Source organism: Syngnathus acus, chromosome 6 (genome assembly GCF_901709675.1).
Source record: "Syngnathus acus chromosome 6, fSynAcu1.2, whole genome shotgun sequence".
NCBI lineage: Eukaryota > Metazoa > Chordata > Actinopteri > Syngnathiformes > Syngnathidae > Syngnathus > Syngnathus acus.
In genome coordinates, this window is record NC_051092.1 from 3,785,068 (window position 1) to 3,812,205 (window position 27,138).

Sequence of the window (27,138 nt, forward strand, 5' to 3'; positions counted from 1 at the left end):
ACATTAGGACATTGTTGTTGTTTTTATTACAATTACGTTAACCTTATACTCCAGTTTATACATTTATACAGATTACAATAATTGTCTTACACTACAACATGACCACCACTTAAGTGTTTGTATGTGTCGGTGCTGCACAAACCAGTTAAACATCACATATTTAAAGACGTAAAGATCACAAGTCAAAATATGTGGCACCTTCATTGAGGGAAGGGGGAAGAATAACCTACCATTAGTTTAATGTTAATGCTGTTTTGGTACATCATTAAGCCAAGGGTTGAAAAAAATATCCACTTTAAAAAAAAAAAAAAAATCTCTACAGTATATACATTTGGTAAACAATATATTTAGATCATGTTTTTATAAATATGTCAAATACTGAATGAATCTACCAGCAAGTTGTAATGCCACAGAGGCGAACAAATCCAGACGTTATCGTATATAAAAACTATTTAGTAGAACAGTCTCGGGGGATGTGAATGACCCAAATCAAAGATTATCACCTATGAAATGATACAGTTTTTACCCTTATGCCCTTTCTTCTTCTTTGACTTAGTCCGAAGTCCATAAGGGAGTGGAGACATTCCTGCCAAAGGGCTAGGCAAGTCTTCAGTATAGTATTGTCTAAGTGGCCTTGGTTGTGGGATGGGCTGACCCAGGAAAAAGCCTTCCTCCTCAGAATCGGAAGAAGAGGATGAGCATGTCGAGCACCAGTCGTCATCCTCCCCGTACAGATCTAAGAACCTGCCCATGGCTGAACCCTGAAGCCTGTAATCTGACATGGTGCCCGCTTGTGGGTGTCCATGGAAACCATGATCTCTCCTTGCACCATGTGCATTTTGTCTGCGGTCCATTCCGTAGCCCATTTGGGCTCTCTCTTTTGGTAAAAGATTAAGAGCATTGTCAGAGCGAGATTTGCGGCTGCGTCGCCTCCTGTGATGGTGACGGCCGCACCCGGAACGACTTTCCTGGTCCTGCTCCTCAAAGTGGAACGCTCTGCGACGAGTTCGTTCACTCATCGGGGGCTGTCTCACCTGGAGATCACTGTAACTGTCTTGCACATCATCAGAGAATTTCACTTGCTGCTGTCTAGCTTGTGAACGTGTCCTCCTGAGCGCGGGGACATGTGGTTTTGGTCTTTCCACCTCTTCGGGAACATTTTCCTGCTCGGATACAAGGCTCTTCAATGAATTGGTACTTCTGTGTAACATGGAGGAGTTGAGAGTTCCCATGTTACTGGTTTTCTCACAGTCCTCTGTCTCCAACTCATGGAAACCTTGCATGGAGTAACCCAAAGGTCTGTCTTTACTATCGCCGTCAACAGAGGTCCCTGAAAAAGACAAATCCGTTTTGAATAATCCTGCACATACTCTGGGTTTACATTGGTATATAAAAATCGAGCCACGTTGCTGCTCACCAGTAATATTGGAGAGGGCCAGTGAGTCCATAGAGTCTCGGACACTCTGATCCTTTTTCTTGAATTGGTCTGTTATGCACTCCAAAGACCCACCGTACCACTGCGACTCATCTTCCACGCTTGCTCCAGCTCCGTGGTCGAGCTCAAGGTCTTGGATCTTCCTGCTGCTTGCCGGGCCAGGGTGACTACCATAGGCTGAGTCCCCTAGCCCGTCTTGGGACTGGGCCCAGTACATGTCAGCTTGGTACTTCTTGCTGGCCAGGCTGCCCCTTCCTTCGCCACTACCGCTACCAGCTTGTTTTGACTTGGGATCTCTTTCTGCAACCCAAAAATCTGTCGGTCTGGAGTCACCGGCTTGTCTGAAGACACCATTTTCCCCGAATTTCAACAACAACTGAGTCATGTAGTCTTCATGCTCCGCCCACTCTTCCCCCTGATCCTCAGGAGCCTCTGTCTCCTCACCACGCCCCCTCCAGAAATGCTCGTCAGATAAGTTCAGGTGGGAAAGCTTGTTGGTCAGGGTGTCGTCAGGGTTTTCACTAAATCCAGGAAACTTGTAGTTAACCGCAGGTGAGAAAAGGAGCGACTGGCGACACTGGTCGGCCGATCGGCTGCTCTTGCCCATGCGTACGCTGCGACGGGATTCGCGGGATCGTGCCGACTGGAAGGCCGAGTCGGAGGAGTCGGAGGCGTGTACGTCTTCCCCTAGGCTGCATGCCTTAGAGCAGTAGATACGGCCCTGGTGTGGCAAGAAGGGGCATCCCATGAGGGAGCTCTTACACTGGGCACAGCTGAAGCAACTCTCGGTGGCATGCCAGTGGAGACCGTCGTAGGTCATTTGAGCATTGTCAACACCTGGAAAATAGGAAATGCTCAAGTGAATTGCAGGTATAAGCCAGAGCTATTCCCGTACTGTGACTCCTCGATTGATTCCCCTCAGTTTTAGCATACCATTTCCAGTCTTACCGATATGTTCTCCACATGCCTCACAGTACTCTGCATACAGAGACTCGAAGCAGCCACAGCAATAGGGGCGTCCGTCCTTCATGATGTAACGCTGGCCGCCCAGAATGGTTTCGCATTCAAAACAGGCAAAGTGCTTCATGTGCCAGTGACGCCCCTCAGCTTCTGTGCATTCATCAGCGAAGATGATCTGTAAGGCAAAAATATGTATAAGGACGTTTTGGGGTCACCTACGAATCGTGGAGGTCAACTGTACAGTCATTGTAGCAATAAACGAAGAATTAGTCCCTCCCCAAAACAATCCGTTAGTTGTAGTTCCCCCTAATGTTAGTATTGCGGTTTTACCTCATCGCAAGCTGAGCAACGTGGTTTGAGGAGCTCAGCGTGGTGCCGTCCACAGTGGATCTTTCCGTTATGGTAGAAGTAGATCAAATCCACCAAAATTTCACTGCATGTGGAGCAAGCAAAGCAGGCCGGGTGCCAGCACAATCCAGGGCCCGACCTGGCCGCAAACACTGCCATTTCTCCACCATTGATGTTCTCACCACACTGCAAATATGTACACATAATTAGTCTTTTGCAAAACATGATTGATTCTATTTTCTGGCCAGACGTCATCATTTGTCACAGCTTATATTTAAACTATTCTAACCACTGTGAATAGGATATTAAGGCTATGTAATCTCCAAGGGAAGCTTTGGCAAGGCTGTTAGGACAAGATTAATATCCCCCTTTTGGGGGAAGCAGTGTTCATTGTTAAATACATCGTAGAATACTGTACTGAACCACTCGAGCCGAAAGAAAAATTTGCTTGAGTATACAATTGTATAAATTGTACACATGATACTGAGCATTCAAATTCAGACTAGAATTGCATTTTCAATTTTTGACTAGTCTTTTCATCTTGTTTATTTGAAACGGGACAATGCATATTCGTGGACATAAAATGTAGATAAGCCAGACTTTAGCTCAAAAGCTCAAAACAAAGCTTTAAATCGGATGCCTATGAATTATGTTATTCCGTGAGGTGATCATTTGTAGTTTTTTTCTGTGATCCACTGTGGTACGTACATGCTCACAGACGCTGTTCAGACGACCTCGGGGTAGCATTTTCGGTGCTCCCCTCCCCAGGGCTTCCTTCTTCCTCTGGACACTGAACATATGTAGCTCCTTCTTCTCTTCCTCACTGAGAGACTGGCAGTAACGAATCTGCCAATGAATGAGACCATTCTGAGTTATACATCGGACAATTTGTTCTAATGTGTTAAATGTTGCTGAGGCAATGTTAGTTCAGAGTACAGGGTTGTAAATTTAGCCTGAGGAGAGGTGAACAAAGCCAACTCTTGACCCTAGCTTGCCCTTCCTACACCCCTAATACATCTCCACCCACTGGCCCTGATTGACAACCTGAGTTTTACAACAGGACCTCTTGATCTTTCCCCAAAAGACTTAACAAGGGCCAAAGCAGACGTTTACACAAACAAGAGCCTCTGTTTAGAGTGAAATCGAGAAGGCGGGCAACAAAGGGGAAAAAAAGCGAGCCAAGTGGGAGCGCCGTGCCACGACAATTGCGGTGGCATCACATAAAGCCTCTTTCAATCAGCGTCCCTCTCCCCTGCTGAGTCATCCTTGTAAAAACCCACTGCTAGGACAAGAATCTAGCCGGAGGTGTTGGGGGGGGGACCATGCCAAACATTATACAAGCATCTAGTCAAAAGTTGCATTGTGCCCACGCTAGATGTCTACAAGATGGTGCCACCACAATCCCACAGCAGGATGTCGACTAGGATGCCACAGGGGGGGGTTCTGAATCTGAATCAGCCACAAGAATAAACATACCTCGACTTACAAGTTTTCCGATTTTTGTTGCGCTGAAGGTACGGTCGATGAGTTCTTACCTCATTATCGTGCGGCGGTAGTTGATAGAGTAGCTGCTTGATTCGGAACTTCTCTCCCGGGCTGTTAACATATGGGACTTTATCCTCGGGCAGGCATGAGAAGTACAGCTGGACCTAAGGAATTAATTATATAGACATTGTAAACAAATGTGTACAAAATATTTGACTCTGAAAATGAGGCAAAAATAGGTTCCATATGTTCTGTTATGGAATAGAGGAGCAGATTCTCCATAAATCCACACTATAAAAGTCCAAAAAGTTTTTTTTATAATTTGAGCATCATAAGTTTGTCTCTTGACTGACTGGACAAAGCAGCCTATCTCTGTGGCACTTTGACCTTTGAAGCTGGCAACTTGGTGAGCCAACTTTATGAGGGAGGGGCCATTACAGCAGGCCAGATAAAGAGGTGGGACGTGCGGGTCTTATGTGTTTGGGGACTTCCTGTAGCTCAAGCCGTCTAAAGAAGGGGAGCGACGGCAATTTACCCTGACAATCAACCTCAACATTGCCCCCGTCCGTCCCCATCATAAATTATGCACATTCTGCTATTACCCCCTCATCCAACTCCCCGGGGGTTGAGGGAATAGGCAACTATGTGTTTCTTTACCATAACGATGACCCATCATGCACCATTCAAGGCAATGAGTGCAGTAAAGACATTACAGTTGACCCATGCATCGACCAAACAAAAGCATGTTTGGACTTCTCTCAGATTGTGAAACCCTTCTCCTCTGGCCCATCACCCCCTTATTTGCTTCCATGTGTGTGGTTGAAAAGCAGGATGAAGTTAGTTACAAGAACTCAAGAGAAGAGAGAAACGCACAGGCGGGTTTAGGAAATATGCCAAATTAGGCCGGCTGCCCTCCAGGCTTGTCTAACTGCCCTGCTTGTATTTGTGTGTTTGTGGAGGAAAAGGCTTGTTAAAACGTCCCCCACCCCGCACCCCCCCCAAATTCTCGATCCTGCCCGACACACACAGTCCTCCAAAACAGATCTCTGATAATCACAAGCAGACTTGACCATAGCACAGTTCGTAAATAAAAACTAGACATCCTGTCTGTTAGTGGCTGTGAGGTAGACCAACAAGTTTGCCTTCAAGTGACCTGCCAGGGCTTTTATACTGATTATTGTTCAAGGGTTTGAATCCACTGCGACACCAGTGGTAACTTGCTGTGCACCACTAATTAGGGCCCAGCAGAAACCTGGTGGGAAATTAGAACTGGGTCAAAGCTGTTTTTAGTCCCTACCAAGAGTATACATAATGAACGATCCTAACAGATTTATACTTCACTTAATAAAATGACAATTATCGGAGAGCTGCAGTCGGTGAAGTAATCAATACATCATTAGGACCAGTAGCAATCAGTAATCAGTAGCTGTATAAGACACTATTTTGCAACCTCACCTGCTCAGGCCGAAGGCCGGGTGGTACCCAGGCGTACTCCTCCAGCGCGCAGCCGGAGTCGTCATCCGAGGTAGAACTGCGCTGGAAGCCAGATGTCAGTTTGCTGACTTTCTGCTCCATGATGGCGTCTCGCTGGCGTGCCCCGCCTTGATAGCCAGATGCTGACGCCGCCACTGTCGCACTTGCCAGGCTCATCAGATGCCCCTTTTCACTAGATACAAGAAAAGGAACAATCTGTCATTGAATTAAACCATTCATTTTATTACAAGGCACCTCATGGTATCTTTAGGAAGCATTGTCTGGTTTGCATTTCATCGTATCTGCTCCTTTGAGTCCCTCAAGAAAATAGGTCTGGGCTAGTTTTTGGGATCTCATTGTATTGTGCAGTTGTACACAAAGTTATGTTTTCCCATGTAGCGCAACCTAAAACTAAAAACAAGCCTACTTGCTGTGTGTCCTTCAATGTCAGAAGAGAGGCCGCCGTAAGTGACCCGCGTTGGCTAGATCAGTTGAGCCTGGGGTCTGTCTAAACACTGGCCTGACAATGGGACAAGGCCACCATATGAGGAATGTCCACAAGGCCAGTTTCTCTCCCTTCATCTCTCCTTTTGCTTGTGGCTGTTTGTTTTCCAACCTGCTGCAGCCACTGTCTGATCCGTCCTTTCATCTAGCGAGCCAACACAGAAATGGCAGACAGGTGAAGCTAGGAAAGAAGGCTCGACGGATAGCGATGTCAGAGAGGGAAAAGCTGGAAGGGAGATCAAACAGTGTTTACTACACAGGATGGCCTTGTGTACTATTTTCACAAGCACATCTAGGTTGTGTAGTTGACATAGATCAGGTATAAAAGAACCAGTGAAGTCTGTGATCTAGTGTCTTGTTAGTCCAATGTTAAAATGACATCTTCAGGTGGTTTTAATCTTTGCAATGCCGAACCTAAGCCCTTAAACCCATTAAATCAAACAGCTGTAAATTGTTTGTTTCTACTTTGCAGCGGTGTAGAAACTGCAAATGGGGTGTTTCTAATAGTGATCATAATGGACTTCTTTAGATTGATGGGTGCACCTAATGAACCTCCTGAAAGACACATGAGAAGAATATATGTCCAGTTGTGGCCAGTCTTCAAAGACCAAAGGACTCTAGCTGAGATCAAATAGGAGTCCGGCCAGCGTCCAGCAGCCTGGACCCTTGACACCCCTCTTACCTCCCCCTGTCTCTGCGCCCCCATATGGCCAGTAAGGAAGGGCACACGAGGCCACGGCAAGACAGCTGACAAAACCAGACAGTCTTTGAACACAGATGTGATTGTTGAAGAAGGCCGAAGATATGGAAAGATGGTTGACTTGGGTATGCACATATTTATACAAAATACTAGTAACAACCTCCAACCCATAAACAGCCTGTCAGCTGTCTGTATTTATTTATTTCCTGCTTCTCGTTTATGGCGGCAGGCTCTTAGCGGAACCGCCAGACCCTTCTAGGCGTGATTTGAAATCTCAATTATCTGTCTTTGGCCTGACATTTCTCTCTCAGGTCTGGCATCACAGGTACTGAGACTGACCACTAGTGTCAGACAAGTGTGAGTAGAAATTTTGCAGAAACTGACATTACTACCTTGGTAGAGTTACGCTCTCCACTGATGGCCAAACTAGTTCTGGATCTGTGACTGGCTTTATGATATCTCCCATTAATCACCTCTGATGTCCTAAACAGTGGCGCCTTTGTTGAGGAATTTGCTGGTGGCTTGTTCTATCAAGACCTTGTTTATCTGACTCTGTCTTTTTTTGTCCCGTGCTCTCCTGAAGCTGTGCTGTGTTAACTCATACATGACACTTAAAGTTCACCAAGGCAGATAACCTGTCCCTGAAAGAGGGAAGAAAGACAATCCCTTCTTCCGCTCACCTCCATTGACTTGCAAATTAGACCAAAATAACCTACAAAAATGCAGGCATACTTGAGAGCTTGAGTGAACTCCAGGCCTGTCTGATCTCACCGCTTCATTAAGACGTTTGGTTGTTTCATACAGACGAAAACCTGAATCACAGGCACGTCTGGCTTAGGTTTCAAATCATAAAACAGGATATTTGGCATCTGTGTTAGCCAAAGCCCCCCCACCCTTCTTTTCTTATACAAGCACATCTGCTCACATGCTAATTTTTCCATTAGTTGTCATGCAGCTCATTTCCTCTCACTTGAGCCTCCAATGCTCCCTTGAATGACAGAATCACTGAGCCAGCTAACTTGGCCATGCTCAGGTTGACTTGCCAACTCACTGACTCATCACTTGTGTTGGCTTTTAAACTTCCCCCCCCCCCCTGGATGAACAAGGGGTCTATGTTTTCTGTCATTAGTTTTAACCCCCCCCCCCCTCATTCCTGAACCCTCCACCCACACAAGCTAGACCCCTGCAGTCCTGAATGTTAACAACCCCTCAGCTCTTTTGTAAAGATGCTTGTTAACATGGCTTTGGATGCTGCAAGCCTGCATATCTCACTGATCTGCCCACAGAGGGCAGAGAAGAATCTCTTTGCCCGGGGGGCGGGGGAGTTGGACTCCTTGAAGCCAATATCGTTTGAAAGATGGAAACTCATAAAAATGTGTTGTAATACATTCAACAAGAGTTTCTTATGCCAGAAAGTGGTCAAAACAAACTGCTTCTGAACAGTGAACAAAATACCCATTCACCTAGTCGTCACATCATGTGTCATCTTATTTATTACTCTCAAACATCTCACAGGACCTCATACTACGTCATACTAATAAATACAGCCGCATTTGGCGTTTTCAAAACTATTTAGCAACACTCTAAATCCAAGTCCTGTGATGTCCAGACACCAAAGCTTAACAAGCATCATGAGGCCGTGGAGGATAAATAAGCAGCTTCTGGTCTGAATCACTGTCTATGCGAGGAAGGATGATGGACGTGCGGTACAAACCAACACAGTGCTCTCAGTCAGTTTGGACCAACCCGACTTGTTTAACTTGGCTCCTGCCAGCTCAGCAATGCAGGCTCTACTTGACAAAGAACTTGATTTTCTCTTCAAAGTTCCAGAGCTCGGACAAATCTGTTTTTGTGTCTGACAAGATAGTTCAGCTTTGAGAAAATAAACAGCGCTAATGTGGCAGCCTGTCAACAAGATATTGTTGTTGTCTTGCTGGGAAATTACAAAAGAAAGAAATACAAATCAGAATTCAGACAGTTGCATCACTGTGTATACCCGAACCTTCCTGAATAACAATTCAAAATGGCCTGAGCAGGATACCAGACAGACTGTTTGGTCTGACCCTTTTCGTGGTTAGTGGAGTGTTTTTCCAAGACCAAATGGATGGGAGTGTCATCCCAACCAGAGGGACCACCTGCATGTCCCGAACAGGATGAATGAAGACACACATGCTGCCATCACTTAGCATCCCAGCCAATTCACTTTGGACTTCCAAGAACTAGTACCAACAAGAGACTTGTTGACAGGATCAACCCAAAACTAAGAATCTCTCATCTGTCATTTCCCTGCCATTCTTACCTCGGTTCAGGCCAACTCTCCAGAGGCAAGCAGGAAAAAAGATCTTATCAGCAGTCTGTCCTTGTGTCTTCTGCAACTCCTCAGCTCTGTCTGTACTACACATGATCCTCAACACTCTTAATCCAGAGCACCGGTCTCCACCAGAGCAGTCGGCACAGTGCCGGCACCATGTCACAGCGGCGGTAGTATTTAAGAGCTATGTGTATATGCAGGAGCTCAACCAGATGGCCATCCCATGCCCGTGTCTCTCCCACTTCCCCAGATCCAACCCCCGCTTAACCTCAGCCCGGCCCCCTTCACCTCAGATCAGCCAGTTACAGGAGGCTAATTCCTCCGCTTGACCCACCCCCTCGTACTTCAAACGCCAGTTCCCGAATTAGAAAAGCGCCAGTTGATGGAAGGAGCCGAGAATCTTAAGTCAACCGACACAGGAGCTGGTTTTACCTCACTGACCACTCGCTTACCCGCAATGGCTTCCGTGCGACATTCCTGTTATGCTATAGCGATTCAAAGATGCGGGAAGAGTTGGGATTACATTGTTCTCAAATGAGCAATGATACCAATTTTTTTGTTTATTGCGTTCAAAGGCACAGAAGCGTATCTTAAATCAACTGTACATACCTGCCCATCCAGTAAAACTCCCCAGGGAGTTTGTAGCTGACCTCTGCCTCTCCTTCACCTCTGAAGGAATGTCACAACATGAGGCTCTTCCTGTTGCCTCAGAAAACAAAAGTGACCGCTTCTCTGGAAAGTTGCAACTTGTTGCACTGTGCTTTGTAGATTTGAAGTTTCATCAGATTCGAGCTACAAACTGCACGTCAAGCTAAATTCTGTGTCTGATTGACAGCATCTCATTAACTGTCTTTGCTGTCCTCTGTCCCCTCACACACTTTTCACATTCAAATAAAACATTGTGGGCGGGCGGCTGATGCCAGCTGTCAATTTTCTGTCCAAAGGAAGCTTATTTAAAAAAAGGAAAAAAAAGTGTTAATACACCACCAGTGAGCTTTTTGGTGCTTCTGTCAGTCATGTTTGCTTGCTAAATGTGCTTTAGCCCCAGTGTGGCGCTCTTACTGTAGCCACAAAGCCATTGTAGCAGCCAAGGCCAGGGAGGAGAGGCCCGCCATTCACACTTTGTGCTCGTCCCAAATACTCAGCCCCCTGCGCCTTTAAGGGGCGGGTCAACACAAAAATCCAAGGAAACAGCCTTCATTGTAGCTGCTACCAAAGTTGGAGTTATGAGGCAATGATATACTTGGCTTTATTACACTGTGGATGAATGAATCTTACTTTCCAAATGTAGCAGTCGCTGTGAGGTGTTTTTATAGCCTGGCCAAATCAAATCCTCTCACGGGCGGTATAGCGTCCCCACCTCATGATCTAAGTATCTATTGAGCACCCCGGAATGTCATGCTTAGATACTGCACCATTGTCAGAGGTACGAACACAGTTCAAGGTTCACCTCGGATGCTTGAATAATATAAAGTCATGCATCCCTGACCCGTGACCTTTCCAGAGCACCAGATGACCAATAAATCTATCACCTCGGGGCTTTACGGCCCATTCCCCGGTCATAGCCACAACGACCTGAACGGCACCTCACACCTGGTCCGCACCTTCTCGTCAGTGTAAAAAGCTAGCGGCGAGGTAGCCAATGACCAGCGTGACCTGACAATGACAGGACAAGTGGGAAGGCGATTGTCGTCCTCAGAGACACCAGACCATCAAACGGCATTCTTCTCTGGTCCAAACACGTCCTTCGCGAAAGGAAAGCATCCCATGGAAGCGGGACACGGCGGCAAGAGTTCAAGCCTAATGTAATCTATTCAAACGAGTCAAATTAAAGTCCCAAGACACGTCGTAAATTCAGGCCGGCAGGAGGGGCAAAGGGAAGGTCAGTCTTTAACTCGCCGTCATTGAAGACCAGGCTGAAGAATGCCTCTCGCTTGTGTGTGAGCTACCTTATAAAAAGTAGGCATTCTGCAGGTTTAAATGACTCGCCGACGGGTATTAGCAGGACACAGGCCCGACAAAAGCCACGGTTATAAAAGCCAATAAAAGCCTATCACTCTACTGTAACAACAATCCTTTTTACGCCTCGAAAGGAGGGAGGAAAAGGTCAACTGGTGGGGCAGCCAGCGTCTTGATATTGACTTAGCTGGTTTGCGGCCGACAAACTCGGGTCAGACCGGAGGCTTGTTAGCCCCCTAACCCTGGCGTAACCCCTGCTTTTACGGTTACGCTGCGACACGCCGCAGACAGCTGATTCTTCCATCTCGGCTTTCTTTTCTGCCATGGTGTATTTATTGGAACCCAAGAAAAATAATGTCACAGGGACCTACTGGGGATAATGCTGTTATTTCTTTCTGGAAAATGTCTTCCAGGGCGCGGGGAGCTGTTACATTATAAACTGTGAGAAACTGCTTTCAGTATGATGCCGTGGAGTTCGACACCACAGCATACAGAAAAATATTTTGGGAATGTGGTAGGGTGTAATAATCCACCATGATGGATTTTTTTTGTGTGCAAATGGGTTTTGTCTTGAAGCAAGGAAGGCCAAATGGAGAGTAGTATGGCGCTGAAACTAGTTTGCCGTTCAAAGAAAGACAACACGACGAAATAGGTGGTCAGAACATTCAGATTCTCCCGTCAAGTAATTAATTGATCGGCCTGTTGTTTAATTAATCGGGTACTGTTCACCATTTCCAAGGATCTTCAAAAACTGCGATTGTTTTCAGCTAATGCCCAAAACTATTCTGATGAGAAGAAAATTGCCAACTGAGCACGGCTATGTTAAAGCAGAATATTGACATGCTTCTGATAATCAATCACTGGATGATTACCAACAATAAAGATCCGCTCCTAGTTGTCCGATACATGGGTGTCATCCCGTAAAAATCCATTTGGATTCCGGATCTCCACCCCTCATCATCCATCCATCGGCTTTGGCAAACTTCGCAGGGACGCCCGATCGGCAGCGCTCGTATTTCACTCTCAATTTGACACCCTCTCACCTAGTTGTAAAAGTGGGACCTCATTGTGGAACAATGGGAAGTGGAGCAGCAGAGCTCCCGGGGGCTGTTAACGGGAGGAAGCCCCCTTTATTTGAGGGCACTATAACTCAACAAAAGCCTGTGGCTGTCTGACGGTTCTGACACTGCGCACCCGCGCTGACAAAAGACGCAAAGGGCCAAGCGCTGTCATGTGTGGTCTGCCTGGACAAACTTGGTGAGGTCGAGTAGGAAAAGTGTGCGCTTTGTTGTATTGACCGGCAAGATGTTGACAATGAGCAGGAAATAGTTTGTACCTGTGTGTAAAAGTTGGACCGTGGCTGTTAAAAAGTCACTCCTGACACATCTGGGACTTAGAAGCTTAACATCCTTCTCACATGGCCAAGCATTTCTGTCCCTACAGAGGGCAATGAGCGACTCTTTGAAGCAACAGAAGACATCCCCGGGACACACGTGGAAGCGTTTTCAGCCTCCGAAACGGCTTCAAAAGGCAAAAAAAAACGTGGAATCCGGCGATGGTCTGTAACAGTTAAGTGCTTCTCAGTCGGGATCCCACTAATGATTAACATTCCTGGAGAAAACACTCGGCTGCAGTCTTTTTTTTTTCGCAGCGTTCTAATTAAGCACATGCCCCAGTGCCGCTGCACAGAGGGAAGCAACCGGACCGCCGCTCCAAACGAACATGCTTGTCCTAAATTTTTATTAACTCGGAGAGGACGGACAGTCGGTTAGAAACAGAAACCGGTTCAGTGCATGATAACGGTTGCATTGAGATTTGTATGGTCACTATTTACAAGATGACAAATAGATTCAAATACATTCATACAAGCTTCCGAAGGAACATATCATAGTCGTTGACTGTAATCAGGTTTTGTGAGATCCCGTCCCAAGTTCTCATGAGGCCTTCTGTAATGTTCCAACCATGAGGTCATTATGTGTGTTTTGGGAAGAAATGGAAAAAGGGACCCAACTGGTGGCCTTATCACTCCTACAGTAAGAATGGCAGGCCATCTATGAAAAAAAAATAGTTATTTTTGGAGACACCAATTATCAATTGTAAGCCATTATAAAGTGTTCCATAGACAACCTCTGTAGGTGAAAGGCAAAAATGGCAAAAAAAAAAAAGAGATTTACTAGTGTGACACACTTTAAATCACAGGTGTGATCAAAGTCAAGGCCCGGGGGCCAGATCCGGCCCGCCACATTATTTTATGTGTCCTGCAAAGGCAAATCATGTGTCAACTCAGTGTTTCTTATTAGAATATCAATACTGTAAATTGTCTTACTTTTAATAACAGTGAGTTATTGCAGTATTTTTCGCCACTTTCAAAATAAATGAGAACATTGTTGAACTTTTTAAATCACTGGATTCTGTTGTATGTGATAATATGAGGGGCCGTTCATTTCTATTTAAGTCTTTAATGGCCTAGCAACATTTGGACTAGCAACATTTTAGGAACTGCAGGAATTTCTGGCAAGGACTTTTTGCGTCCATTGTGTGGACCTCACCAGAAATGTCCTCAGTTGCCCTCGGTTAACGTTGACCCATTTACCCTCCGACGTGTCAATTCAGCCTGACCACTTCCGACGGACCATAATGAAGATTATTATTGTAAGCCGGTGGGGTGCATGAACACAAATGAGAAGCAACCTAAACAAAGCTCCAGGAATCCAGAGAGAAAGTTGTTTGCTGTTATTTTGGGCTATTGAAATATTTTTCTTGTTAAATATAGCTCTGTATGATTTAGCAAAGCGCTTTTGTGTTGCCCCTTGATAAGAAATAGCAATAAATTACTGTAAGATGTCCCGGCAGGAAATCACTTTGTTGTCGGTCCATTATTAAACCCCACTGACCTTTCTCTCTTATCGCCCTTGCCCACTGACTCCACTCCTGCGACGAGGCCACCGTGGGTCGGGGTGGGGGGGGATCAAGAGGAAGGGCCCACAGGAAGGGGTTGGGATAATGGTGTTTGTGAGCATGGTTTCCATATTTTCGGGACGGGGGGTCTGCAAAGCTTTTGCTCAATTTAATGACTATATTTGCTCATGTTTGCTCCTACCAATGGTCACTAGAAAGTTTACAAAATAATTCATTTATGATTTTATCTTTGATTCATTTTGGCATGAAAAGTTTTCTAACGTGTGGAAAGTGTTGCAATAAAGTAGATTTATTGTTACTGTTTTTGACTAAACTTTCAATAATATATTGTAATTCTAAATATATATGGCAAATTCATTTGAACTTTTTTTCCCCATAATACCATGGAAAAAAATTTGTTTTGTCGAAGCACGCATTATGAATTTATTGCTAAAGCTCATGCATAAACATGTCGGCGATGAGTGAATCGTGTGTGGGGCGAGGACGGCTTTCAACAACGCGGTGGTCCGACAGTTAGTGCCACAATTACCATGTGCGGTGAGCGTCAGGTCCCCCGAGCGTGTGAGCCCCAACCTCACTAACATCATCCTGCAGAGCTATGCGCCTGCAAGCGCTAAATCGCTAACTACTTTTAATCACTGTGGAGTAATGCTTCGCATGTGGCTACAATGTGTGCAGGCAGATGCTGGAAAAAGCCAGCATCCAACCACGGCAAGCTGGAATCAGATGCCATCAGGTCAAGCTGACATCCTTGCAGCCGCTAGCCACAGATTGAACTCATTTTATTTATAAGCGAAAAGTGCAATTACACATTCACTACAGTAGATGGCAGTAGTGCCCAGCAGTCCCTTTCCCTCAGAGAGTCAGTTTACAGCTCTGTCTCTGCTCTATGCCACATAGCACCAAGCGAACTGGACCCAGTGTGATGTATAAAAGTCTGCCAAAGTGTTTGTCTTAGAGGGAATTTACGGGAACGAGAGGAGGCCGGGATGATTTGTTCTACTTTTTTAAATCAACATGCGGGACGCTCTGCCAAGTCAGTGGACGCTCATGCCGTGTCCAGTCCGAAGCCAAACATGACACACATGCATGTATGTTTATGTCTGCCGTTGGTTTTGGGCATGCAGCGCGTTGTTGAAGGTGTGGAAGCTGCCTTACAAGGTGCTGCGACTGGAAACAGAACTCAGTTTTGCCCCGTGTATGAAACGATACCACAACTTTGCCCCACGTGTTAAACATTTATTCCACAGGGCTCTTAAATGTCACACTGTATTGTCACCTGATAAACTGCTACATAGAATGCAATCTCAGCGTAATATTTTTTCCAAATTCAACTTGTAGTATGGCCTGATAGTTTTTGTCTTGAGTTGTGAGCAACAATTTGAACTTAACTGGCAAACTAAAAAGAATTACAGAAAACAAATATCCATCAAAACATAACTTTGACATAACTGCTAGCTTAATGCTGACATAGAAAACACCACAGATGGGCTACTCATGGTGAATTAATTTTTTTTTAGGCAATTTACACATATAAAAGATGGATGGTCAACTGTTTTTTTTCTTCAATTATTTTTACTGTCAACATTTTATTTTTGGGCGTGAAACTTCCACACCAACTGTCGGTCAATGTTTCTATTTGTGGTGCCTTTAATTCCCCTGGCGTTGCCTTTGTTCTATAAATATCTATCTAACAATATCTCCAGCCACACTGATTCTAATTTGGGAGACCAGTTGAAAGCTGAGTGCGTGCATAATTGCACAGTTGGGTGTTAAATGCAGGAATTAATGAGCGTGCATTTGTGGCAACCTCCCTTGTGACCACTAGGTGACACCATCACCTTGGCCCTGTGCTCGCTCTGGAGTTTGTCAGTCCTTGGCATCCTTTGACTTAAACTACTGGAAAGTTTCAAAACAAAACAAAAATGGTAACAACTGCAACCTAGTGATTGAACTCCATTGGCCCAATGCATTCATGAGCATGCAACTTTATTAGAAGCTCAGTGTCCAAACTAAACTCATTCAGGGCCTCTGTCTAAACTCACAATGCCCTGGATGGGTGACATCATCACCTGTGACCATAGCAACTGAGCCTGGCTGACTTTTGGTATGTGCAAGACTTTAATTAGGTTCATAGCACTCTTCATTACTCGGAAAGTACATTTGTGTGCTCAAACGTTCTTTGTGGGTGACGTTCTTCTGTGGTGTGAGGGGTGAGTCTCCACTAGTCATATCATTAGGAACACATCCGCCTTTGCAAATTTAATACTGCTCAGTTAATATAATACACCCTGCGTTATTGGCATTTTGTCCCACTCAGTTTGAAGCAGGATTAGATTTGGTCAGTGCAAGCGCATTATTTTGCTGTGCCAATTAGCAAAGAAAGTTACTTTTTTAAAAAAAAAATATTATTCTGTTACATGGTGGGAAAAGAAGCGCACGGGGTGTCCAAATTCAGCCCACTTATTTTTTTAATCTGGCTACCCAAGCATTTACATTCTTAATCTAACCACACCCCCCTCTACAATTTTACATTCAATATTTTAGTATTATTGCAGACGGAAACCACCACCATCATTTAAAAAACACATTTGCTCATCTTTTTTTCATCATTTAGCTGTCTGGTTGTAGTTGTTTCCAACAATGCACTTCTCGACACACATCGAGGGTCACTTCTCCTGCGCGTGCGTGCGCGTGTGCGTGCATTCCTATTCACACAATTCCACGTTGCCCTTTTGACATCCACCCAGTGGCGCGCAGGCAGCGGCGGAGCAGTTGTCACCCAAGTGACAGGCGACAGCTGAGTCCATACATCTGGAGCCCCGTGGGGAGGGGAGGGGGGTTGTTAGTGTTAGTGGGTGGGGGTCCCCTTCACACCACCAAACCACCCTGAATGTTTTTATGAGCTTATTTTTCCAACCTCGCACAAATAAGAGCAGGGAAAGTGAAACGAGCCCCCCGGCGTCTGTGCGTAAAAGCGCACCGGCGGACGACCTAATGTATAGGTGAAAATATTTTTCCGTCCCTCGACTCTCATATGTAAAATACAATTGTTAAAAGTTACAACCTCATTAAAACAAACATGCAAGAGTTTGTCAAAAGTACCAAAAGAGTCTCAGCCACTCACCTTTAGTGGTGACAAACGCGAGAATCCAAAGCCAATAGTCCCGAAAAGTGATCCACGCTGCGTTTCATCGGCGTGTGGCTCCCCCCGAAAAAAGTGTCTCGTATACGAGAATGAGTGTCCCCCCCAACCCTACGTCCGAGCGCGCTGTCACAACATCGCCCGCACTTAAGCGGCGCACGCTGCGGCTGTGCTTGTGTGGCGCTCCTCTACATTGACATTACTGCGCCAGTGTGTGCGAGTCGAGAGCCGCTCCCCGCCTATTGGCTTAAAGCCGCGTGCACCCCCCCCCCCCCCCCCAAAAAAAAAAAAAAACTCCTTCACCTATCGCACATAGAAGGAGCCAAACATTTGCTGGCAATTAACTATTAGCGCAATGGGGAATTGCGGGCGCAATTTACACACGAGGTAGAATGGATGAATAGTTTGTCTTTTTTTTTTTTTTAAATCTGGCATTTGAACAGGGGTGTGTAGACTTTTTATATAGACTGAATAGATAGATTTGAATGTTGCATGAACCAGGAAGTGGAAAATAGACCAGTTTAGCCCACCTCTGTAATTTTTTTAAAAACATTTTTTTCCTAAAATGTAGTGGCAGAACATGTAACGCCAGGCCTGCTGTCCATTAAGCCCCGCCCCATAACACATAAATGAAATGGCAACAGTATAGACGATCACACTTGCGCTGACCTTGCTTGCTCGTCAAAGTCGGACCTGACGTGACCCTGTTCAAACGCTGAGGCCGTGACATCAGGTGTGACATCGCGCCCAAAACAACTCAAACCAAATCTTAATTTGCCAAAAAAAAAAGTCTTTGAAAGCAAATACGTGAGCATTGATTACATCGTATGCCCTTTGACTTTTCCCTCCGTGCCCGTCACGTCACCTGGACTGTTGCAGATTTGTCTTAACTAAGACCAGTTCGGACTTCCTGTTCAGGCTGTCACTTAAAGATTTCTTGTCGCCAAGAGTTTTCAATTGATCTTAAACCTTAAAAGTCCATATCTGGAACCAAAAAGCGGCGCTCTTTTCACATGACTGATGGTTGCCCCCCCTTAAAAGGAGAATGTTGAACCGGCCGGACCTGAAAGCTCCAAAATGTCATATTTATGACGCCGACAGCATCCATTACACAATCACGGGCCATAAATAAAAATGGATGTCCGGCATAACTTAAAAACTCATGACTTCAATCTGCTGATTTATGGCTGAATCCAGTTAACAAGAAAAGGAACTTAAAAACAAAAAAAGCTCTTCCTTGGTTATTTCGAGCTTGTCGTTGGACTTCAATGACTGCACGTTTGACTTTTTGACCGGCGACGGTGTTTGCTCTGCTTATTTAAAAAAATAAATAAAAATTATGAGCAAATGTGTGTTTACGTTGGCTCTGGTCAAGCTGCTGGACTGTTGAAGGTGACATGGCGGGATTTATTTTAATGATGCAGGTTGAGAGAGATGAATATATGCTGTGCGGACACTTTATTAGGGACGATCCTAAAATCCTTTTTTGGAACTAAATAAATTATTCAGTTGATCATTAGCATTTTCGACCATGTTCGTCTTACCCGTCCCTTTGAGTGGTCTATCCACCGAATACAAATCTAATAGTAACTCACTGCTGTTGCAAATTGAGCGGGATTTTATTTTCCAAAGGGATCGTGTTTCTTGGAGTTTACACGAGAAGTCTCTAGAGCAAACAAAGGCAGGAAAACAAACAAACAAAGTGAGCAGGACGCAGGGTTAATAGCCCGAAGTTAAGGCGGCCGGGCAGCTGGACCTCTCGACCGGGCTCCCGTCCGTACCCAAACAACGTTTAGCAATTAGCGGCTTCAGGTGGTCCAAAATAACCCTACCCCAAAAAATATTTTGCTTCGCCATTTGGCAGAAATTAACCAACTTTACCACTTTAAAATATTTTAAAAATGTTAAAAGATGGTCAAGTCCGCAAAGCCGAATAGCTTGTGTGTCGGGAATGGTGTGAATAGCGGCCCATTATATCCGACACGCCGCGTATTAGCCTTTGTATCCGCCGCCTGCCTCGTGCCATCCTGTTTCTGAAATAACTCCAAGCGAGCGGTGAAACAAGAGGAGGCTTTTGTTCACGTCCAGCGGTGTTAATAGTAGGATTGTTGCCACCTGTTCATTGCGTTCATTATCATATCTGCTTGTCTTTGGCGTGCGCTTACGCAGATAATCATTAGTTGCCAACAGGTTCCTTCTAGCTAGCAACATGCTAGCTGGTAAGAATAGCAACAAGGGCCGATAAATAGCTCACATCCTTCCACAAAATATAAATCTTTTCACTTTTGGCTTCCTGTAACTATTTATTGAAACAATTCCGGATACATTGTTAATGTAGCTGAAGCGCACGCGTGACATGTATTTTCAGTTTGCTGCGCAGTTTCACGAGAAAGGTCCTCATTCTTGCAGTTAGTCCAAATAAATGTCATTTCCAGCTCCAGCTGTAATAATACCTCAAATGTTTCCCCCAAATGACTCTTATGAAAGAGCCGTAGCCTTAAAAAATATTCTCGCGCAAGCTCCCCACCCTTTGCTTTTGGTGTTTTTATCTCACTTACTTATTAGGGTTTTTAGGGTCTGTGCACATGCTGCTAAGATGCTACTATATAAAAACAAATTTAAAAAAATAATGTATAAAAAAAATATATATAATATAAAATGTATTATATAAAAAAAAAAAATAGCCAAAACTATACAGGACTTTTGTAGCATCCATTTCGTGGCCATTTCCAGATGTCCTTAAAAATCCAAATCTAATTCTATCCAATGGCGACCAAACGTCAACCATGTTTAGTAGACACGCAATGCTAAATTGCAAAGAATTTAAGTAAAAAAATTAATGTGAAATTCAATCTTTAAGACTCATCCAGGTCGCGACGTTTTCAATGTATTTACAGTCTGTTCGTGTTCGTAAAAGCCAGACAAAGGTGCTCCTGCTTCCATACAACAAGACTTTAAAGTTTACGCCAATTTGTGGGGCTTCACATGGAGTAATTTCATTAGGAAATGTATAAATGCAGACAGGAAACTGTAAGGGCTTGACAGCATACAATGCTCTCCCAGTTCTGAGTTGGCTGTGACCTACCGAGAGGCTCGTTGGCTTCCTGGCAGGGGAACCAGGGGCGCTGGGGGAAAGACAAACATGAATCCATGCCACCAAGCACACTGAAGCCCAGTGGACAAGCTGGCCCATTTTTCTGAACTCGGCATCTTTCTACATCTGACCTAAATCCAAGTCGCTCTCAAAAGTCTAAATCATAACGTCAGATGAATCATCACATCTCGAAAATTTCACAGTCTGCCGCTACTTCCCCGACTTCATTTGGACAGGCAACGTTCCCACTGACAGTTTTCTGCTGCCTCTGAGGCAGCAAAGGCATTTACAATGAACAAAACTGACATGTTCCACTTAATTTGCTCTTAATTTGAAAAGAAAAATGACAGTGAGGCAGCAAGTGAGAGCATCTTGAAGCAAGTTCCGAGATGTTGCCTGGGAGCCATTTCTATAAATTCCTAGCCTGCAATATCGATAATCCTTTTTCAGGATCATCCTCCTTTTTCCGCGGAAATGGGACGCATTTGTAAAGTGTCAACGCACCGGATCGAGTTCTTCGCGGGGGTGGTTGGAACTCCAATCCTTGGCTGCATTAAAAAGTACTGAGCCGTAACATTGCTGCAATGAAATACTATCAAAAGCTAAATTAATAAAAAAAAATGAGGTCAGCTGTGCTCCCGGGCCACATTTTTTTTAAAGTTCCCGTTAAAGGCTTAAAATAGTTTCATCAGTTGACTGGCGTGACAGTGCAATTTCGAAATGTGCCCCGTTGAAAGGTGTCTTTGCAAGCAGGGTCGAATTCTTCGGGACCATCAAGTTGGGTCTGCGCCAGTAGACTTCTTTCCGCACCTCCGATGGGGAAAGGTGATTATGTTTTAGTTGGGATCTTTAGGAATGGTAGAAGCCTCTCACAGGTCTCATTCCCTAAATTCCTGCTTCTGAGGTTTCTTGGAAAAGTTGAGGCCTGCGCTCACAAACATCCCTTCTGGAACTCAAAACGAATCAATATCAACAGCCGATTATACATTTATGATCAACACAGACATAACCAGAAGGATGAGATGTTTTTTATTCCCCCCCATACACCATAGGTGTCCAACTCAAGGCCCGGGGCCCAGATACGGCCCACCACATCATTTTATGTGGCCCGCAAAGACAAATTGTGGATCGACTTCATGTGTCAATCATAAAATTGCAAATTGGTTTCACTTTAAAAAACGACAGATATTGCCAGCAATTTCTATGACCATTCATCTTTTTTTAAAATATTTGCAGTTTTTACTAGTCTCTGATTTCAATGCTAGTTATTCATCAGTTTGTTGTGTATCTTATACTGTATATAATATAAGGCGTTGACAGTCATAATGGACATCCGAAGGAAATTATGAGGACAATGCGGCCCCTGACAAAAATTTGTTTGATATCCCCACAGTGTACAGTTTTTCCATTGTCGATCCGAGTCGATGAATCCGTGACATCACTGAGACTTGTTCAACACGTCTGAACTCTACCAATTGTTGGAAAGTTTTTTTTTGGTAGCCTTCTTCCAATCCCCATGTCCTGTGGAAATGCTGCCACTGCCAGATGGTTATCAGCACATGCATCCCCGGCTGTTTGCTTTTGTTTGATTTCACCGAGCAAGCGGTGACTAAGCCAGGATGAGGGCCGTCCATGCATGTGTGACTCGGCGGCTCTAATGCGAAACTGGTGTCACTGTGCTTCAGACGGCCTTTTTTCCACGCTTTGAAAACTGCTGCAAACGCAAGTCTGTGCCCAAGGCGGCAACTTATTGCGCTGCCTTTGAGTTGCAGATGTTTGCGCCTGCGGTGTTGCGACACTGTCACAACAAGTCATTGGAAAAGTCAGATATGAAATATGAACATGAGCTGTGGACGGATGGAAGCAAGCATGGGAAAGGCCCCGTTAACTAAGTGTGACTATGTATATTTGGGACTTTTGATGGCGGCGACCTGAAAGTAAGTTGAAGAAAGATACTTGATGGTCATTTGCAGAGGTAGGCATTCTGTCGAACTGGCAATTTTAAAATTTGTATAATTGTAAAATTGTTTAAAATTACCTCCCTTTACAAATTAGGGTTTCAAACAGGTTAGGGTTTCAAAGCAGGGTTTCAAACTAGATTTAAGGTTTCAATCTAGGTTTTGGGTTTCAAATGAAGTTTAAACTCGGGTTAGGGTTTTAAATTATGGTTAGGGTTTAAAACTAGGTGTTTAAAACTAGGGTCAGGGTTTCAAACTAGGGTTAGAGATTCAAACTAGGGTTTAAAACTAGGGTTGGGGTTTAAAACTAGGGTTAAGGTTTTAAAGTTGGATTTCAATCTATGGTTAGGGTTTCAATGTAGGGTTTAAAACTTGGGTCAGTGTTTCAAAGTAGGGTTTTGAACTCAGGTTAGCATTTCAAAATCGGGTTTCAAACTTGGGTTAGAGTTTCATAGTTGGGTTTCAAAGTAGAGGTAGGGTTTAAAAGTAGGGTTTTAAACTAAGGTTAATGTTTCAAAGTAGGATTTTGAACCCTCCATTGTCATTGTTTTTAGTCATTTCAAAATGGTGCCAAGTGCACAAACATTTAGATGAATTTGTTTTTTTTTAGGGGGGGGGGGCTTGAAGGTCTTAACTGTACACCAGTGACATCATCAAACAGCAACTTCCTTGACTCACTGAACCTGGCATGCCACACCCTTGCCATCATACCTTCAGGTTCTGAGTCACGCAACGGCAGCCGATGTCACTCAAAGAACGCACTTGGGTAAAAGTCTTACGGCGCTGACAAGGCAACAAAACGGCGCTGTCGAGTGCTTGTCCATCAGTTGAACCCTACACTACTTTACTGTCTCCTGCACAATCAGCGCAGTGTGGAGTGATCCGCCCAACAGCCGCCAGCAACCCCTCCCGACTGCATTTTTGGGCATTGGAACCACTCAGCAGTGGATGATGCACACGAGGCCTTGCCAGGTGACGGCGAGAATGTCGAGGGCGGCTCTGTCATTGCGGATATAAGCTGTCACCGTGGATGCTCTCGCTGCTTACATTAAGTGCTCTCGGTTTGCGCGGTCACGCTCGGATTGAGACAAACGACCCTTTTCGCGAGGGCGCTGAAAAAAAGCAATTGAGATGGACAATGTAGCAGATTAGATGACTATAAAGATAACAGATGCAAGAGTATTGTTCATTGTCAGCATTTTTATATGCAATGGAGGTCATTCCAAAAGACAAAAAATATGTGAGGTCTGTGTTATTTTTAAATAAATCCAAATATAAAAGTGTACTCTTATATTTAGCCAAGGTTCTTTTACTTTCAAAGAGTCTTTGTGTAGCCTCGCAACTCCAAGGACTTTACTTTCTTGTGCTCTCTTTTGGTTTAGCGAATGAAATCATCACCGGAGACATCTGGTGCCAAGGAACATAGCGTGGGTGCCAGCTCGTTGCATCAAATCGCGGTAGCGACAAACCCAAACAGACTCCGCAGCTCCTTCCGTCTCTGTTTATGTTTTATGGGCCGCAACTCTTTTTGTTTTGGCTCCTTGGTTCCGGCTACACTTATACACTATATACGTGCAAGAAGATGAATGATGTGTCTGTCCCTCAAGCCAGGTGCAATGTAAACAACCACAGAACTCATTTTTGTATCATTGAAAAGATGGGGGAAAAAAAACACCTGAGATGGGATTGAACCAGGGTCACACTGGAGCAAATCAGATGCTACCCATTGTGCCACCAAAGACTCACTTGAAGGTCTTTAGTAGATTTAATATATTGAATGCCAGCTGTGGAAAAGAGATTTTTATTGAAAAGAAATACCTTGGAATGGACACTGAATTGTATTTAGTCATACTGGTTTAGTTCACAGAGATTGGTAGGTTTTGAACTATGACCCTCTGAACAGAGGCTCTTACCAAGTGAGCTAATCGCTAAACACAGATGTCTCTTAATTTTTAGTTTGGAAACCCTAACCCTAGTTTTTAACCTTTAAACATTGACCCTAGTTTGAAAAGATTCCTAAATGTCCAACTGAATGGAATCTCTTCTTCCTCTGGACAGAGGAAATTTTTTTTCCACAACCCTGCCATCTAAGTGACAAACCGAAGCTGTGTTGAAAAACACCACCTTCTTGTCGGAGATAATCACGGCCACAACACGGGACGGTGACGAGCAGACGTCGCCTTCCAATGAGACAAGTGATGATGAGCGTGATAAAGTGGTGTCATGAGAGAAGTGAGTCATTTCCCCATTCTGTCACATTCGCTGGCATCTGACCGAGTGGGAAAGGAGAAACATTTCGCCTCTGGCGTGGGAGGGAGTGGAGAGGATTTACACCAGCAAAACCGCAGCTGCAATAACCCTGAGATGGTCCAAAACATCAAAACAGTCTGCGCTATTCACAAGTGACTGATCTTCATCCCTAAAAAGAAGTGACTCTTTGTAATGAATCATAACAATCCCAATGTTCTGGAGTGAAATAAAGACTGGAGTGTTTTGTTTTATGGAGGAGGGATGGGAAGGGGAAGGGGAGGGGCTTCAGCTCCCGAACTGGTGATGGTGAATTCTTCAGTCCACCAGCTGTGTCCACACCCTGCGCCTGTTGTGTGAAGTAAAGTTGGCTTTGTCCTCCGCTATAGTGATGTGCATTCCAGTTCTGTTAAGTGAACTGAATCATTAGAATTAGTTCACTCAGAAGATTCGTTCAAACGAATCGTTCAACGAATCGCCACACCCGCCCTCACCCCCACTTTCTGATTGGCTGTTTGATCTGTGACGTCACTCAGACACTCTATTAGGTACACCGCCATTTTCAGTTGAGTGACAGACAGCGTTGCTGCTATGCTAGCCGACACGCGTTATGCCGTTGATGTTTTAATTTTGTATTTGTTTGATTGTAGTTGATGGTGTTATGCCGAATGCGTTTGTGTCATTCATCTGTGAGGTATACTGGATGTAGTGCTATAAGGTACACATCCACCATCAGAGGACGCTGGTGTTGCATGTCAAGTTGCTCCCATGTTATCTTGCTCCCCGTCTCGAGTTACGACTGTTATTGTAAGGTGAGTTGCGCAGTTTTGTGTTTTGCGACTGCAGATTCGTCACAGCGACTTGGAACTTCCCTGATTCCAAAACTGTTCAAATTCTCAATAAAAACGATGAACGAAACGTCTCGTTTCCATGTCCAAAAAATAGTAAACACAAAAAAAAATAGAAAAGTCATTAACGGGATTTGAACCCGTGACGCAAAGACCTAAGAATACTTTAATTGGCGGAGCCTTAACCGCTGTGCTATCGTGGCACACAGCAATTACAATAGATAATGTTGAATATAGCCAACAACACTAAATTACCCGGCGAGGGTACACGTTGATCTGACCCGCCCATGTTAATTTAGGGGGGCTAATATTACCACTGCCTGATGGGAGATCAGCATCAGCTGTCATGCGATATTTGGACGCTTTAAGGTAAGCAAGATCTAACACAATAGAGTGCGAATGTAGTTTTTTTTTTAACACACATATAAGTGCTTATAAAAAGAAAGAAAAAGTGGCTCCAGACCATTTTAGCCAATTTGGTTGTCACTTTCAATCTCAAACTATTTATAGTATTCAGGAATAAATAATGACCTCAAATGTAATGTGCATGTTAACAAAAAGGTCAAAACTGCATAAAAGATATACATTTACAACGTCGCCCTACAGCGTCATTACCGACATTTAATGCTGCAGACATTAAAGATGAGAATGAAACATAACGACGACCATACTATAGCGCACATGCAGACGTGAGGAGCGTAGAATTCAAATAACCTCTCGATTTTATTCCATCAGTACGGTGAAGAATTGAACTGCAAACGCATCCAAAATGAAAAACCATGTCACGAGTGGAGCAGAGTTAATGCTGATGACTTTGAGTTCATCAAGTCTCTGGTCTATTCGCTTGACTTGAGTTCATCAAGTCTCTGGTCTATTCGCTTGAGCTGCTCCGTTAAACTATATATGGTAAGTTCCTACCAAGCTACAGGAGCGTGGGTTCCATAGTGTAGTGGTTAGTGCTCTAGACTCTCGCCCCAGCGACCCGAGTTCGAATCTCGGTGGGACCTCAAAAATATTTTATCATGGAAAGATTTGCAACACAGGATTAGTGTTAGGGTTAGAGCTAGGGTTAAGGCTAGGGTTAGGTTTTGAGCTACGATTAGAGCTAGGGTTAGGGTTAGGTTTAAGGTTAGAGCTAGAGTTAGGGTTAGAGCTAGGGTTTGAGCAAGGGTTAGGTTAGAGCTAGGGTTAAGGTTTGAGCTAGGGTTAGCGTTAGAGCTAGGGTTCGAGTTAGAGCTAGGGTTAGGGTTAGAGCTAGGGTTAGGGTTTGAGCTAGGGTTAGGGTTTGAGCTAGGGTTAGAGCTAGGGTTAGGGTAAGGTTAGAGCTAGGGTTAGAGCTAGGGTTAGAGCTAGGGTTAGGGTTAGAGCTAGGGTTAGGGTTTGAGCTAGGGTTAGAGCTAGGGTTAGGGTTAGAGCTAGGGTTAGGGTTAGAGCTAGCGTTAGAGCTAGGGTTAGGGCTAGGGTTTGAGCTAGGGTTAGGGTTTGAGGTAGGATTAGGGTTAGAGCTAGGGTTAGGGTTAGGGTAAGGTTAGAGCTAGGGTTAGGGTTAGAGCTAGGGTTAGAGTTAGGGTTAGAGCTAGGGTTAGGGTTTGAGCTAGGGTTAGAGCTAGGGTTAGGGCTAGGGTTACCTAACCCTAACCCTAACCCTAACCCTAACCCTAGCTCTAACTCGAACCCTAGCTCTAACGCTAACCCTAGCTCAAACCTTAACCCTAGTTCTAACCTAACCCTAGCTCAAACCCTAGCTCTAAC

The 27,138-nt window shown here is 44.6% G+C and overlaps 2 protein-coding genes and 2 long non-coding RNA genes across 6 annotated transcripts in view; 2 read left to right on the plus strand and 2 right to left on the minus strand.

Moving 5' to 3' along the window:
- LOC119123881 (periphilin-1-like) overlaps positions 1-25,016 on the plus strand; it is a 32,313-nt gene extending 7,297 nt beyond the window's left edge. Inside the window, exon 9 of the mRNA XM_037253253.1 lies at positions 24,350-25,016. Within this exon, the coding sequence (XP_037109148.1) occupies positions 24,350-24,382 (33 nt within the window). The 3' untranslated portion in view covers positions 24,383-25,016. The remainder of the gene's footprint in view (positions 1-24,349) is intronic.
- Positions 8-17,438, minus strand: prickle1a (prickle homolog 1a). 3 transcript variants are annotated; one of them, XM_037253246.1, is made up of 9 exons: positions 17,222-17,438; positions 6,129-6,350; positions 5,684-5,894; positions 4,279-4,392; positions 3,452-3,589; positions 2,726-2,929; positions 2,384-2,570; positions 1,418-2,272; positions 8-1,330 (listed from the first exon to the last, which is right to left on the minus strand). In XM_037253246.1, the coding sequence occupies exons 3-9, from the start codon at positions 5,876-5,878 to the stop codon at positions 504-506; spliced, it is 2,520 nt and encodes an 839-aa protein (XP_037109141.1). In that variant the 5' UTR covers positions 5,879-5,894; positions 6,129-6,350; positions 17,222-17,438; the 3' UTR covers positions 8-503. The 3 variants fall into 3 exon arrangements, with proteins under 3 accessions (XP_037109141.1, XP_037109139.1, XP_037109140.1); XM_037253244.1 differs by lacking the exon at positions 6,129-6,350; XM_037253245.1 differs by lacking the exons at positions 6,129-6,350; positions 17,222-17,438 and adding an exon at positions 9,205-9,426.
- LOC119123883 lies at positions 22,875-23,951 on the plus strand. The gene is made up of 2 exons (XR_005098142.1): positions 22,875-23,057; positions 23,158-23,951. It is a non-coding gene; the product is annotated as an uncharacterized LOC119123883 (long non-coding RNA).
- Positions 25,017-25,804: 788 nt separating the features above from the next.
- Positions 25,805-26,226, minus strand: LOC119124577. Its single transcript, XR_005098297.1, has 2 exons — positions 26,022-26,226; positions 25,805-25,880 (listed from the first exon to the last, which is right to left on the minus strand). It is a non-coding gene; the product is annotated as an uncharacterized LOC119124577 (long non-coding RNA).
- Positions 26,227-27,138: the final 912 nt, after the last annotated feature.

Excerpts from the sequence above, each read along its gene's own strand:
- prickle1a (XM_037253244.1), bottom strand. The coding sequence starts at position 5,878 with ATGAGCCTGGCAAGTGCGACAGTGGCGGCGTCAGCATCTGGCTATCAA. Across the intron at positions 3,590-4,278 it reads TACCGCCGCACGATAATGAG|ATTCGTTACTGCCAGTCTCT; the intron begins GTAAGAACTCAT and ends ATTCATTGGCAG. Across the intron at positions 2,930-3,451 it reads TGAACAGCGTCTGTGAGCAT|TGTGGTGAGAACATCAATGG; the intron begins GTACGTACCACA and ends ACATATTTGCAG.